The 17,182-nt window shown below is 35.5% G+C and overlaps 1 protein-coding gene across 3 annotated transcripts in view; it reads left to right on the forward strand.

Moving 5' to 3' along the window:
* Positions 1 to 16,408, forward strand: part of ERCC8 (ERCC excision repair 8, CSA ubiquitin ligase complex subunit) — a 53,418-nt gene extending 37,010 nt beyond the window's left edge. For 2 of the 3 annotated variants that reach the window (XM_077751436.1, XM_077751438.1), the window contains 3 exons: positions 4,719 to 4,916; positions 9,829 to 9,909; positions 15,343 to 16,408. In XM_077751436.1, the coding sequence (XP_077607562.1) occupies positions 4,719 to 4,916; positions 9,829 to 9,909; positions 15,343 to 15,411 (348 nt within the window). In that variant the 3' untranslated portion in view covers positions 15,412 to 16,408. The remainder of the gene's footprint in view (positions 1 to 4,718; positions 4,917 to 9,828; positions 9,910 to 15,342) is intronic. The other variant, XM_077751437.1, reaches the window with a different exon arrangement.
* Positions 16,409 to 17,182: the final 774 nt, after the last annotated feature.

Here is a 17,182-nt window from a genome sequence, read left to right on the forward strand (position 1 = left end):
CTACCTCAATAGCTTTTGCTGCTTTTGTTTTGTAATGTGGTGTATAAAAATAATTGTCACATTTTGCAAACACTTTTTCAGTCTAGCTGTGAGTAACATTTCTGGGAAATAATTCTTGTGATAAATTATAAGCAGTATTAAATGTATAAGGATTCTGAGAAAGTCAAGAAATTTTTACTTGGAATATTAAAAAAATAAAATTTAATTTAAAAAGATAGAAGCAGCTGGGTAACTCAGTCGGTTAAGCATCCAACTTCGGCTCAGGTCATGATCTCATTGTTCATGGGTTTAAGCCCTGCATCAGGCTCTGTGCTGACAGTGCAGAGCCGGGAGCCTGCTTTAGAATCTGTGTCTCTGTCTCTCTCTGCTCCCTCCCACTCCTGCTCTCTGTCTCTCAAAACTAAATAAACATTGAAAAAAATTTTTTTTTAATTTTAAAAAGATATATATATATGTCTAGTAGATGTATTATTACTTATATCTTCTGTACATACAATTGTGAACCTATATTTAATTAAAGGTTAATTTCTTATTTTTTTAATAAAAATGAGATTAAAAATAGAAATTCTCATGTTTTCTTCTCATACCTTAATGGATTATTTTGCAGGCTTCTTGAGGTGTGTGAACTTTACTCTGGAAACCATTGCCTTAGAGAACATAACAAGTACTTGCAGGGAAAATTTACAGAGAAACAGCTTTTGGCACAATAAAAGAACAAAAAATTTATAGTAGCCATTCCAGTGTTGACTGTTTTAATTACTGGTACTATCATTCACTATTACCAATGTCTGAAACTGGGACTCTATCACTTATTCTACCCTGTCCCTTATCCCACCTATTAAATCTATTAGACATCCCCTTAATTCTTCCTTTTTTTTCCCCCCTCATGTCTGTCTTCTCTTCCTGCCTCACTCTGAGCCCTCGTGATTACTCCATTTAATTACTCTAACATTCTAACTTGTCCCAAATTTCTATCCCAGTGGAAGTCTTTCATTGTTTCCTTGATACTTAAAGGTTATTAAAACCGAATGCTTTCGCCTCTTGTGCAAAAGCCTTCATAAGTTGTATCTGCTAACTTACCAGCTTTATGTCTTGCCACTTTCCCATTTTTTCTTTGTCCATACTGAACTCCTCGCAGGTCTTGAAAAATACCTTGTTCTCTTGCTCTTCCATTCTGCTGCACAAATGCCAGCCTTTCCTTTGGAATACTCCTCTCCTTCCTGTCCTAGCTGCTTCTCAGCTTTCAGGGTTCATCTCAGGCACAACCTCTCTTCAACTCCTTTAGTCTAGCTTAGATGCCTCCAAGTACCCAGTGCTCACTTGTATTAGAATGCACTGTGATCATTACTTCATGGAATGAAGGAAAAGTAATTTACAACAATGTGGCATAGCGTTTTTTGATTAGTGTAGTTTAGATTCACTTTCTGATTCATTTGCTGGCCCAAAGACCTTGATCAAAATACTTAACCTTTCTAAATGTTTCTTTTGTGTAATAATGCTGACTATCTCATAGTATTGTTTTGAGTATGATGTGAAATAACACATGTAAAACATTTAGCACATTATCTGATATTTACAGCAAATGTTGACATTCACTAATGTTACCTATCATTATTATGCTGATCATTGTTTAATAAAAAAAATGAGCTGTCTTGTGATGGAATCTCTGTCACTGTGGGTACTCATTTAGTGACTAGATGTATACGTTTCCTGGAACAATAAAAGGAATTCATAAGATAGGGAATTGGATTTGCTATCATCCTGTCCAAAGTCCCATATCATCCTCCCCTATCAAAATCTTTTCAAAGCCTGTATGTATCACCTTTAACACATCGTAGCCAAAAGTAGCCTCTTCCTTTACAGTACTTTCATAATAATGTACGTCATGCTGTTTATCAAACATTGCTTTTTATAGTAAGCATACATAGTAAAAAAATGGGAACCTTAGACAATCACCTAGTATAATGTATGATACATACATGACCATAGTAAGCAGTAGTGAATGATATATTCCTCCTTTCCTTAGCCTGTTACTAGAACTTTATTCCACAGGTACTGAAAGGGAACTGATAATTTTTAGTCCACAAGTGATTTGACCGTGGCAGTGATTTACAAAGATTAATCGGATAGTAAGTTGCAGAATGGTTTGGAATGGGATGCCTAAGGACAAAGACATGTCAGAGAGCTGGTTCAATCTTTGTACCTCATCCAACACTTCCCAGTTCATATTTGAGAAGGAATATAGTTGGGTCCTCTGATGAATGTGAATAAGGTCTTCACAGTCTAGCAGTTCAAAATTTTATTACCAGGAACAGAGAGTTTCTAGTTGAGAAGATGTGTGGTTTTTCACCCACACTCCTTCCTATATGTGCAACTATTCGTAGAATGACACTATATTCTACAAACAGTTGCACCTATAGGATCAAAAGATGCAAATGAGAGAATGTTATACCTTTAAATATATATAGGAATTAATAAATCTAGGGACTTACTATACCTTTATGTTCTAGGTGCTCTCATATGCATTATTTCATCTGATTTTTCACAGTAACTCTGGCAAATGATGTTATTTCTATTTAACAGATTAGAATTTGGAGACTGAATCATTTTCATTATTCATAATGGGCAAAAATAAAAAGAGAAAAAGAAAAGGAGGGGGTAATTGAGTGGGTTTCTATAACCCAAGTCTACAGACTATAAGTTTAATATTCTAATGTTTCATTCTGCCACTACTGAGGTGAGAATTGCTAAATGCATATGCTCATCTCCATCACATGTGAACCTGAAGGGTGGGTAAGGCAAGTGCATCCACACATTATCAGCATATGTCCAGTTGGGCCTCAGTATTTTTTAATATAGAAGTTTACACACATTCTCTGTCTCTCTCTCTCTGTCTCTCTCTCTCTCTCCCCCCTCCTCTCTCCCTCCCTTCCTTTCTCCCTCCCTCTCTCTCTCCCCACTAGCCTTTCTAAAAAGAGAAAAAGGTAAATTACTATCTGTCTAAATTCTAGTATTAGCAATAGGAAAGGGAGACACAGGTGATCTTCATGCTCATTACTCTCAAATGATGAGCAGTTTTATACCTACCCTAAACTGCTAAATCTAAATTATCAGCAGGAAGTAAACCTGACCTTCAACTTCTTTAGCCCAAAGCTTCTTAGACTTTGATGAGCCTGTAGGTCACCCAGGGATCTTGTTAACATGAAGACTGTAGTTCACTAGACTTGAGAGAGGACCTGCAAGTTTGCTTTTCTAACTGCTGAGGATACCGATGTTGTTGGGTTTGCACCTTTGCCATACAGATGCCGAATTTTTGTTTTTGTCCCAAATACAAAATTATTTATGTAAAATTGCAGTTGTATACACACTATTTGTGTTCTGTGCTTTTTTTATACTTCAGTTTTATCCTTACTTCCTGCATAATTTTCATAATTATGTTACTGCAGTTACTATATAAACTGCAGAGTTGTCATAACATTATTAGGAATTTACATTTATGTTTAGTTATTCTGCCATTCTAGATAATGCAGCTTTGAATTCCTCTGTGCATATAGGTTTTTGCTGTTTAATTATTTCCTTAAGATAAATTCCCATAAGTAGTTACTTGGTCAAGGGGTAAGAATATCTTTCTTATTTAATGGGTACAGAATTTCAGTTTTGCAGGATAAAAGAGTTCTAGAGATTGATGATGATGAAGGCTGCACAAGAATGTGAATGTAATGTCACTTAACTGTACACTTAAACATGGTTGAGATGACCTATTTTATGCTGTGTGTACTTTACAACAATTAAAAATGTTTTTAAAATAAGGCCACCTGGGTGGCTCAGTCAGTTAAGTGTGAGACTTGGGCTCAGGTCATGATCTCATGGTTTGTGGGTTTAAGCCCTGCATTGGGCCTTCTGCCTATTAATACAGAGCCTGCTTTGGATCCTGTGTCTCCCTCTTTCTCTGCCCCTTCCCTGCTTGCTTGCTTGCTTGCTCTCTCTGTCTCTCTCTCTCTCAAAAATAAATAAAACATTACAAAATGTTTTAAGATAAAAAGGTGATTCCCCACCCCACCCCCATAAAGAACATCTTTGTGTTTTGTTACATAATACATCATTTGGCCTTTTAGAAGGAATAGCCTCATTTCAGTGCCACCAACATGTTTATTTCACCTGTAACAGTACACAGTATTTCATGGTTTCTTTTTTTTAATTTTTTTAAATGTTTATTTTTTGTTTGTGAGAGAGAGACACACAGAGCGTGAGCAGGGGAGTGGCAGAGAGAGAGGGATACACAGAATCTGAAGCAGGCTCTGGGCTCTGAGCTGTCAGCCCGACATGGGGCTCGAACTCATGGACCGCGAGATCATGACCTGAGCCAAAATCAGACGCTCAACCAACTGAGTCACCCATGCACCCCTGTTTCATGATTTCTTGAATATTTGCTATATGGTCTAAAATGATTATTCAAGGTTGCCTTAATTTTCCTTTTATTTCTGTTCTGGCTTAAATGTGAATATTTGCTTTTGTGGGTTTTTTTTTACTATTTGTATTTTCCTCTTATGTGAAATGTACATTTATGTCATTGGCCCTTGTTTCTATTAGGACATTGATTTAATACAGCCCTTTCTATGGCATGTTATAATATTTTAAGTAAATATTTCTTCTACTCTTTGTTGTCTTTTTAATTCAGATTTAAGAAATGGGTAATGCTATGATTTTACATCCTACAGGTAAACTATGGAAAAGTTTGTAATGACAGTAGAAAAGCATTGAAATTCACTGTCTCCGACGGCTGCAGTTCAGAATTTGTTTTTGTGCCATATGGTAGCACAATTGCTGTTTATACAATTTACTCAGGAGAGCAGATAACTATGCTTAAGGGACATTATAAAAGTGTTGACTGCTGCGTATTTCAGTCTCATTTCCAGGTAAGAATGATACTTAAGGGAATTTAAAATGTTCACTTAGCTAGTTTGCCAGGCTACTTGTGTATAAAAGAGTAAACAGTGATTTAAGTCTGAGGAATTACACTTTTAATCCGCGTTTCAGCTAGGGTTTATTTAATATAGGATAATATAGTATAGAGTTTTAGATAGTATAGGATATTTGTATGAGTATAATACTGTGCAACTTGACTGAAACAAGTCCTTTCTTCTGCATATGGGTTCCATTTATTTAGCAAATGAAAATCTCTAGCAAATTAAAATAATGTCTTCCAGTCAGTATTTTGGGAAAAGCTGGAATACACTCTCTCAAAATATACTTTTTGTATCTTGATTTATATATATGTGAGTCTGTCTCAGATTTTCTGTTTTATTTTCTGCCTGGGGCTAATCAGATTACTTTTGAGTTGATGCAACTTACATAATTTCTTAAATACCTATGGCTTTTGCATGCTTAACATTCTGACCTTTTTCTTTCATCTTACCAAAGTATCAGGTTATTTTTTTTTTTCAGAGAATATTTGCACAAATTACCTCCTGCATTCCTTTATGACTCTCCAATTGAGCAAGAATATTGGTATTTTTCCCAATTTTGTAGGTAAAGAAAAGTGAGAATTAAATACTCATGAGAATTAAATACTGATAGAATGAAAATTATGGATTACTGGAGCTAGGAAGGACTTTATCACCTGGTAAAGCTCTTAATCATTTATTCATTACTTAATTTGTGTCTGACGCTACAGTAAGATACACAATGCTTATTTTTCAGCCAGCACAATCAGTATGCCAACAGCCATTGTTAAAATATTCAAATACATATCTTACTGTTTGTTAAAGAGCTATTGCACCAAGCACTCTTAAGTGACCTCTAGATTGCCCCCTTCTCTGAGGCTTCCTAGGTCATACATCAGCCCAGCAACTAAGAGGGACCTTCAGGACCCTGCTCTCACTCTTTGGCTATTATCTCTTCTGATGGGTCCATATCCTGATGTTAAATATTTTTACTTTTTATTTTTTTTAGTTTTAATTTATATCAAAGTTAGCATATAGTACAATAATATTTTCAGAAATAGATTCCATTGATTCATCCCCAATATATAACACCCAGTGCTCATCCCAGCAAGTGTCTTCCTTAAAGCCCCTTACCCATTTAGCCCATCCCCACCACCCACAGCCCCTCCAGCAACCTCAATTTGTTCTCTGTATTTAAGAATCTCTTATGTTTTGTCCCACCCCCTGTTTTTATATTCTTTTTGCTTCCCTTCCCTTATGTTCATCTGTTTTATATCTTAAATTCCTCATATGAGTGAAGTCATATTTTACTCTGACTTATTTCACTTAGCATAATACCCTCTAGTTCCATTCACATTGTTGCAAATGGCAAGATTTCATTCTTTTTGATTGCCGAGTAATACTCCATTGTGTGTGTGTGTGTGTGTGTGTGTGTGTGTGTGTGTGTGTGTGTATAAAATACTCCATTGTATATATATACCACGTCTTCTTTATCCATTCATTTGTGGATGGATATTCAGGCTTTTTCCATACTTTGGCTATTGTCATTAATGCTGTTATAATTAAGTTTTACTTCTGAGAGAAGACTAAAACACCAGACAAGTGACATGACTTGCTCCAACCTGCAAGTAATTATTCATAGAGCATGGTTAACTATTGAAAGAAATTCTTAGAATACTATACCTCTGTTCTTGTGCAGGGTCAAATAAAGATACAGCCAAGATTTTAAAGCAGGTATCCTGACTATAAATTACTGCTTTCCACCAAATCAGAACTTCCTGATAGGTGTGCCTATCATGGAGTAAAAGTATGCCAAAATACTGATTCCTACCAGTTCCTGAAATAGCTGAGACAAGCCTGGGAACCTGGGGCAAGTTGCCTCCTGACTCATACCATTTCTCTATGAATTCAGATTTGAATTACTGCACCATATCAGAAGGCTTCCAACTCTTATCCTATTATATCTATTACGATTTTTGAAAAGGAAAATAATTAAAAGTCTCAAAAATAATATAGAATAATACATTGCATCCATTTAGCAGCAGAACTCTTTTCCAAATTAAATATTACACAGAATTTACTATCTGAAGACAAAATTGATATTTATAGTAATTCTATCAAATATAAAAATCTGACAAGCTATATCTAACATCAAAGTGGATAATGATAATAATGGATTATACCCATTGACAAAAATAGGAATCCACGAATCCATTCAGGTATAAGTAAGTAAACTAGTAAATTGGAAGTGTAATGAGGAGTGGGATATTTACATAGTCCCAAAATACCTCCCGGGAAAATATTAATTGCAGAGGTAAAATGTGTAATTTTACCTTGAAGAAGCCTGACATACATTACCTTAATTAAGTAATCAAAATTAATAACCCAGTTACATGATATTCCTTCTGTGATAGTCCTGGCAAAGATGCATCACCTGAATTTAATCATGAAACAAGAAAATGTGAAGGACATTTTACAAAATAACTGGTGTGTATGTTCAAATTTGTCAAAGCCAGGACAGCCAAGGGGAGACTGAAGAACTATTCCAGATTGAAGGAGAGTTAGGAGACATGACAGCAAGTGCAGCTTATGATTTTAATCTGGACCCTTTTGCTATAAAGGACATTTATTGAGACAACTGGTGAAACTTGAATGGAGTAGTAAGAATTAACTGGTAGTGATACTTCATTGTGAATTTTTTTATTTTGTTGGATGTATTGTAATTGTATAGGAGAATCTCCTTGTTCAAAAGGATATACATACTCAAGTGTTGAGGGTTGACAGGACTCATGTTGTCAGCTTAGTCTCACATGTTGAGTCTTTTTTTTAAATCTAATTTCCCAAATGAACACCTGCACAATTATTTCCAAAATTACAGTATTTCACTTTTTTCCATTTAACTTGAGTCTTTATTAGCCATTGTTATTTAAATGCTATCTCTTATAAGCTCTCTTTCTTGAACATATACAGAATTTCCTTTATCTCCACCAGTGTAGCAGTACTTAACCACAAATTGCCTTGTAAGTTTATCTGACCACATTATCTTGGACATGTGTGTGTGTATATCTTGCCTTCTCAGGAAATTAAATTGATGAAGGGCTCTGAACATTTGAAAATACCTTTGCATCATCCACAGTTAGTATAACTATATATTCTAGACTTAACAATGCTGTCTATAGAATTTTGCTCCCTTTGGGAAGTTTGATTATGTATAGCTATATCTAATTTACTTTTAATATTTAATATCTGTATTATTTCCTATAAATAACTTTATTATCTTATTTTCTCTTTATCTAGAAACTTTCCTTTTTTTAAGAAAAATATTGTACCATGCTTCAGTTTTTGAGATGAACAATAATAAATAATTGCGCAGCAGAGCGAGAAAAAGGGTTACTATTAGAAATGTTGTATAGATGGGCTAAGGTTTCTTCCATCACCCTGCCCTTTTTAAAATTTTTTCCAGGGTTACTTCCAAAAACAAATCAAAGCACACCTGGAGGAAGGCCCAAGAAATGTTTGTGTAGAAATACAGAAATAAATTTGTGTGGAAGAAAACCACTTAGTCATTCAGAGTTTTACAACCACTTATCATTTTGCTGTTGTTTCTTTTTAGATCTTTCTCCATTACATAGCCTTTTTTTTTTTTAATTGACCTAGTGTCTTACATCTGTTTCTTTTTTCCTTGACACCATGATTCTTTGGTTTAAATCCTTTTTTCTGTTGATATTATTTTCCCATGTTATTAAATATTCTTAAAAAGCAGATATAATGGTTATATAATATCCCATCCTATGAATGCAACATAAATTTATATATAAACCATTAAACTACTCTGGACAATTATTTCCATATTTTGTAATTTTAAATATAATGCTGCTGATATCCTTGAATTTCAGGCATGTCTTTGGCATGACTTCTTAGAAACGCATACACAAACTTATGACATGTATTGAGATTCTCTTACCCAAAAAGATCATGCCAATTTGTATGAGAGTATCTATTTCACTGCCCCATAGGAATGTTTTTAGTACTAGCAATATGACATTTTCCTTAAGTTCTTAATTTTTTTTAAATGTTTTTATTTATTTTTGAGTAAAAGAGCACAAGAAGGGGAGAGGCAGAGAGAGTAAGACACAGAATCTGAAGCAGGCTCCAGTGTTGGAGCTGTCAGTACAGAGCCCTACACAGGGCTCAAACTCGTGAACTGTGAGATCATGACCTGAGCCAAAGTTGGACGCTTAACCAGCTGAGCCACCCAGGCACCCCATTCTTTAAGTTCTTTTGGGGAAGGGAATGAACATTATTCAGGCATGTGTAAACAGCGTATTCATAAAGACATTGACATAGACTTCATCAGCCCAAGCTTCCCCGTATAAAATAAACTTCTCAATAAGCATGGCACATGGTTTTTAAAGCCCTTCTGTTGAACAGTAGCCAGTTAAGCAGCTAAATAGTGAGCTAAATAATATTTTTTCTGAACTTCTGGCCTATTAGCTAGAAATTCATATGGTTTCTTTATTGATGTCTTTATTAAAACTCATTTATTGACAGAGAAGGACAAACTCTTGATTCTATACTTTTTCTACTCTGACACCTAAAATAAATGGATACTCTGATTAATAAAAATCACTAGGTTGTTGAATCTTCTTGTGAAATTTTCACACTAGCAAGCTCTGACATATCCTAACAATATTTTAAAATACAGAACACGGCATTACTGCATCTTAAGTAAGCAAACAAAGGGCATCAGCTCAGTTTCTTTGGAGAATAGAAATACAATTAATCTAATTGGTCTAATGTAAGAATTAATCCTTTAGATGGTGTAGTTCATTTCAGATTGGTACCAGCTTTAAACTGACCCACATGTTTCCTTTCTGTGTTATAGGAACTTTATAGTGGTAGCAGAGACTGCAATATACTTGCTTGGGTACCATCCTTATATGAACCAGTTCCTGGTGATGATGAGGTAAATCACATTTATACAAATTATACAGTGACTGCTAAATCATAAAGAAAATAATTTTATTAATTTACTTCCTATGAGAGACTTTGAAAGCATTTCTTCCTGTTTTTAGAAAATAATTTGCCTGTTATAACACATTTGGAAAATCCAGAAAAATATTCAAAGAATGACACAAATTTCTAAAGTTGAATTACTATTAACAGTCTCATTTATTTCATTCTTGCTTTTTCATATCCATATGTGGTGTTTTAAACATGGTTAATAACTTGGACATACGACTTGGCATTCTACTTTACTCACTTAATAATAAGTCTTTTTTCTGTGTCATTAATAACTCTTTGTAAATTTGTTTTTAATAATATAGCATGCTTTCACCTGTATCTCACAATTTACTTAAATATTTACCTATTAGGAGACATTTCTTTTAATCATTATAAACAAATCAAGCTATATATCTGTTCATAGATTATATTTCTGATTGCTTATTTGGATAAATTCCTAGACATAGATTTAATCTCTTGAGTTATCATATGTGACATTTTTAAGGCTCTTTATTCACTCTCAAATTTTACCAATTTACACTCCTACCAGCAGTCTGTTAGTTCCTATCTTAGAGCATAAATATGACCTATGACCATGGGAATAAAGAGCCTTAAAATGTGGTAGTTAGAGGTGCCTGGATGGTGCAGTCGATTAAGCATCCATTTCTTGATCTTGGCTCAGGTCATGATCTCACAGTTCTTGAGTTGAATCTGCTCTGTGCTGATGGTGCGGAACCTGCTTGGGATTTTCTATCTTTCCTTCTCTCTGCCTCTCCCCCGCTTGTCTGCGCATGCTCTTTCTCTAAATAAATAAATAAACTTTTAAAAAATGCAGTAAGTAAACAAAGATGAATAGGACATGCTCTCTGGTCTTAACATATAGAGTAACTTAAAATACAGAGTAACCTCTGTATTTTTTTTACTTTGTATAATGCTGTCCAAAAGTGGTATCTTTCCCACCAAAAATTATTTTACTAAACTAAATTAAAATTATATTTATCTTAGTTTCTAGGATATTAAAAGTCAAATATCTAAAACAAATATAATTTTTTTAAGTTGGAAATATAAATAATGCAGTTAGAAACACCTTGAGTTAATCTTACCCAAGTCATAGTATAAAAACAAAGCATCTTAAACAGAGATGAAAGTTATTGATAGAGTAAGTTTAAAATTCTAAAAACAGAGGCCCCTGGATGTCTCAGTTGTCTGAGCATCTGACTTCATCTTAGGTCATGATCTCACAGCTCGTGGGTTCAAGCCCAGTGTCAAGCTCTTGCTGACAGCTTAGAGCCTGGAGCCTTCTTCGGATTCTGTCTTCCTCTTTCTCTGCCCCTCCCCCACATGTGTTCGCTCTCTCTCTCTCTCTCAAAAATAAATAAACATGAAAGTTTTTAATTCTAAAAACATTTTTCATATATTTAGCTCCTTTATGAAAACATGACTGCCAAAACCACATGGAAATGAGTTTTTATGGGGATAGTTGAGGCCATTTAGCAGCTATTGAAAAAATATATTTCATACCTAAATTTGCAACTAGGGTTGTTTACTGCAGTAGAGAGCCTGTGAATTATTTTCTTTTGGCCCTAATCCAAATGAAAGAGAGGAAGAACAAAATGATGAATCTTCAAGCAGCTGGCTAAATGTTGTATGGATATTGTCTGATTTCATCACATGTCTAATTTGGTTTATTATGGCTTTGATTAGTTTTAGTGTACAGCTGCTTTTAAATGACTGGATATTCTTCTGTAGCAAGCTCAAAATGGCCAAATACTTTGGTTTAGCCATTAATTTTGCATTACTTAATTATTGTGTCCTGCTGTTTGGGAATTACTGTGTACATTAAATCTAAGTTAAAAACACTACAGGCTATGTTAGGAAGTATAACAATAATTTACCAAATGAAAACAATAAAAATAAATTAAAAGTAAATTTATGACTTATGCATAGAGAAAGGATATTAGAAGAAAACTAAATTGCTTAATTTATAAAGGTAGTCTTTGACTCTGGTGGTGTATTTATTTCTCATTACATAGCTGTAGCGATAGTTTGAACTCATCTAGAAGGAATTTTGTATATGGGAAATTAAACTGAAATAGAAAAGTAAAAGAGATGCATAAAAAACAAGTTACCCTTATATTTGTTTTAGAGCAATAAACCCTTGTCTTTTTAATTTTTTTTAAAAAATATTTATTGATTTTTAAGAGAGACACAGTGCCAGTGGGGAATGGGCAGAGAGAGAGAAGGAGACACAGAATCTGAAGCAGTGTCCAGGCTCTGAGCTGTTAGCACAGAGCCCAACACGGGGCTCGAACCCACAAACTGTGAGATCATGACCTGAGCTGAAGTCAGACGCTTAACCAAGTGAGCCACTCAGGAGCCCCAAACCTTGTCTTTTTAAATCTACTGCTTACACTCTTTAAGATAGCCATCATTCTCATAAAATGGTATGTGCTACGATTATTTTCACATAACTTTAGTTCAAAAGATTCCTGTGAATGTAGGTAGAAAATTATTGTGATCATGGTGCAGATCCCAGAAGTATATCTGTACCAGACCCTACTCCTCACATGTTTGCTATTTAACTCATATTTTAAAGTGTTTGTATCCCAACTATCAAATAAACGATGCTGAAGTTTCCCAGAAGTGTGCAGTAACACACTTCAAAACAAAACACACACATACATACACACACACACTCCCTTAGTCTTCAGTTTAAGGCAAACTAATAATACGACTGGTAACTGGGTTTGAATCCTTGTCCTGCCATTTGTTATGGATCAGGGACAAGTTTATGATATCTCCAAATATCAGAATAATAATAATAATAATAATCAGTAATAACAATAACTTACAATAAAATGTAATTTTGCTTCTCTTTTGAGTCTTCAAGAGAATTTAAATGTCTAATAGATTATATCTTGGGCTTCCATAGTAGAGTTAGGAGGCATGACCCAAATGTGGCTTATCCACGTAGGGACATCTTGGGGAGATGTCTAAGGCAGAGTTAAAGGCTTCTAAAGATAGAGTTTTAATTTTAATTCCAGTATAGTTAACATACAGTGTTATGTTAGTTTCAGGTGGACAATATAGTGATTGGGCAATTCTATATATTACTCAGTGCTCATCATGATAAATTTAATCCCCTTCACCTATTTCACCCATCCCTGCATCCACCTCTCTTCTGGTAACCATCAGTTTGTTCTCTATGTTAAGAGATAAACATCTTTAAGTAAACTCTTACTGAATAACCTAACTTAGTAGTTAAATTTAAACCTAGGAAAATAGGAACTTCAGTGAACATTTGTATGAAAAAATAAATGAACACACTTCAGTGTGGTATAGTCATTGACTACAAATCAGTGGACTGCTGATAGATAGCTGAGGTTTGGTAATAGTTTTTTATCTGGACATTTAGGATATAATGGAATTTTGTTTGTATAACTAAGTGATGATAGCCAAAATAAGATTTAATAATAATGGTGATAATAGCAAACATTAGGTTTAGTAATATAGCTTTAACAGCCATAAAGAATACTTAATTAATATGTCATTTTCCAACTATCCTGGCTGATACTTGGGGAATTTATTGGAAATGCGGTTTTTCTACTGTTATCATTGTTTAAATTAACAATGATTCTAACTCATCATATCAGAAAGGCGATGAACATGCTTAGACACAGGGTTTGCTCCTAACATAAAACATTGCTGTATGTTGTTCAAGGCACTCTCTCAGATAATTTAAGAGTAGCCTTGGTGCTAATACATTATTGGGTTTGGGGTCTCAACACATTTGTAGCAAATGTAAGAGCTGCAGAATAAGACACAAATCTGGTTCATAATGTGCAGATACTCAAATAAAAAATGAGATCTTCTTAAAGTCCTTGAGTCATCGCCCCAGAATAGGAAGGTTGCCATTCAAAAACTTTCCTCAGAGGGGCACCTGGGTGGCTCAGTCGGTTAAGCATCTGACTTCAGCTCAGGTCATGATCTCACTTTTCGTAGGTTCAAGCCCCGCGTCAGGCTCTGTGCTGACAGCCAGCTCAGAGCCCGGAGCCTGTTTCAGATTCTCTATCTCCCTCTCTCTCTGACCCTCCACTGCTCATGCTGTCTCTCTCCCTCTCTCTCAGAAATAAATAAAACATTAAAAAAAATTTCCTCAGAAAGTGAATTGATTTGAAATGTCACAGAAAACTAATATTCCCCTAGTTGCTGATTACGTTTATTAGGTACAGCTCTAAAGTTGTAAGAATACTGTAATGTTTTGTTGTTTTATTTTTTTATATTTATTTTGAGAGAGAGTACGAGTGGAGAAGGGGCAGAGAAAGAGGGGGAGAGACAGAATCCCAAGCAGGTTCCGCACTGTCAGAGCCCTACTCGGGGCTCAGTCTCACAAACCGTGAGCTCTTGATCTGAGCCAAAATCAAGAGTCAAACACTTAACCAACTGAGCTATCCAGGCACCCCTGTTTTGTTTTAAATAAACACCATCCAAATGCATGTTATCTTTAAAAGAAATCTCCCTGGAAAGCCTATGTGCTAATGACAAACATGTTACCATTTTTAACACATTTTTCATGAACTTCTCAACTACTTTACCAGCTGTTTATTTTTTTTCTTAAATATTTTTATTTATTTCTAGGAGAGAGAGAAAGAGCATGAGCAAGGGAGGGTCAGAGAGAGAGGGAGATACAGACTCTGAAGTAGGCTCCAGGCTCTGAGCTGGCAGTCAGCACAGAGCCCGACGCGGGGCTCAAACCCGTGAACCGCCAGATATGACCCAAGCAAAAGTCGGACGCTTAACCGACTAAGCCACCCAGGTGCTGCTTTACCAGCTGTTTAAAGAAATAAACTTCACTGCTTATAGCTCACATTAGTTTTTGGACCAAAGATGGTGTTAGTTAGTTTGATGAACATCTTTTCCTCCTTATATGGATATTTGCTTATTTATAAAGTCATGTCCATCCAAACAATAAAAAGTTGCCAATATTAATGTTTTGGGTTGTCCAGTCAAACTGTAGACCTGAGTGCATTTTTAGCCACATTTATGTTAATATGCTGCCTTCTCCACATAATTCCATAGAGGTGCAGAAACGCCTTAAGCAATAGCAGCATCATGTTATATACATAAATGCATTTATGTATATGTTTGTGAGGTGACTGCTTTGAAGGAAACACAGATAATTTGGATAAATTCTGGCCTGTCTATTTAAAATGAAGTTACATTGCCTTACATTGCATGTGGGGTGTCTCTTACATTATTTCATTTTGAATTGACAATTGTTGTTACTTTCAAAATAATGTAATTGCTTTTCATTTGATATATTCCATAACTACATTGTGAGCCTAAAATTATGAGGTAAGACAATCAAATTTTCCTTTCTTCTCCCCTTTTTTAGTCTACAACCAAATCACAATTAAATCCAGCATTTGAAGATGCGTGGAGCAGCAGTGATGAGGAAGGATGACCATCAATCCTGAGTACCTCTGTCTCTATTGATGAAACTTTTAAAATGGGACTGTTTTTGTTGATATTGTTTTCTTCTTAACTCTCCAGTGACAGCTAAATTAGCCCTGAATTTGGGTGATTTTTCTCCCCTATATTTTAAAATGAGGTTATTATTTACATGAAATTCTGAAGCAGACTTTTATATGGCTTATTTTATCAAAACATGATCTCATTTGCTGTGGACTGGGGCAGCTCCTGGTGGTATAGTACTCCCTGTATACTGAATCCTCTCTATTGAGACAGGTCCTAGCAACCCGCCGCCCACCCCCCACCCCACGCCTACCCCCATGTGGGACCTTCAGCACACTGTGTAAACCATCAGATGCAGGGGCGCCTGGGTGGCTCAGTCAGTTAAGCGTCCAACTTCGGCTCAGGTCATGATCTTACAGTTTGTGGGTTCGAGCCCCACGTCTGTGCTGACAGCTCAGAGCCTGGAGCCTGTCTTCAGATCCTGTGTCTCCCTCTCTCTCTGACCCTCCCCTGCTCATGCTGTCTCTCTCTCTCTCAAAAATAAATAAAACATTAAAAAATTTTTAAAAAGTAAAATAAACCATCAGATGCAGTCTCTTTCAGATGATGACCAAGTAGAGATTATCAGCACTGACTTTCTCCCACTAGCTGTACCATCACCTTGTGCATTTTCCCTTTCAAGGATGCTTTTACTTAGGGTGGTCCTATTTTATCGTCTACTCTTCTTGTGTAATAACCCACAAGATATTATCAAGAAGCTTATCTTAATCCCTTTCCTTCTCATTCTCTTCAGCAGACTAGGAAAGAAGGTTTTTATAACGTGAATAACAAGTGTGCAAGTGTTGAGTTTTTTATTGTGTTAGGCCCCATATCAGACCCTTCTGGCCAAATGCTTTACATACATTTACTTTACAGTTGATTTTCTTAAGGCTTGACTATTATACTCTCATTTTCCCCCCTTGGTGAGGATGTCTATGACCTTTGAGAATGCTATTAAAATTGGAATTTTGTTTTAATTTAAAAAGAAGTCTTCCTCTAAGCCACAAATAACTGTATGGCTTCTTTCTAGTTCTATAAATATACATGTTCATTGTAAATAATTCACATGACATTTGAATGGTCACCTGGAATCATATCACCCTAAGGTAACCACTACTAACACTTTGGTGGCCATTCTTGCGTGCATCTTTTTATGACATAATTTTACATAACGCGATGTTTGGCAAGTTGTTGCTCTCATGGAATTTCCTTTCCTCCCACATGAGCACCTCTCTCCCCATCCCTGGCAACAGTCCACATTATTAACCAAGTCTGTGTATGTGTTCTTTCACATTACAATCCTATATGGACCTATATAGATGTAGATGAGAAAGTATTTTTATTTTGCAAAAATGGAATATATACAGTTCTGTCTTGATTTTTTTCTTCAGTCATAACCCGTAGAAATCATTTTCATTTGGTATAAATAAGCATGTTATTTATATTTTTGTTGTATTCTTTATACTCTGGCCTTTCGAGCCTTTATCCTGGTGACACTGCCCCCTCCCAAGACTAGCTAGTTCCTAGGGATAACACAGGACTCCCCTGGGAGCCTGCCTTTCCTATACAAACTAATCCAGAGTCCATATCCCCAATCCCCATATACCAAAGCAAGATTCTCCCTGCCCTAACTGACCCCAGGGCCACCCCTGTATGCCAGGGTCTACTGAAATTATTCAAACTATCCAACACTAAACTTAGTGTATCAACCCCACCTCACT

This window comes from Crocuta crocuta, unplaced genomic scaffold, assembly GCF_008692635.1.
Source record: "Crocuta crocuta isolate KB4526 unplaced genomic scaffold, BGI_CrCroc_1.0 scaffold91-1, whole genome shotgun sequence".
NCBI lineage: Eukaryota > Metazoa > Chordata > Mammalia > Carnivora > Hyaenidae > Crocuta > Crocuta crocuta.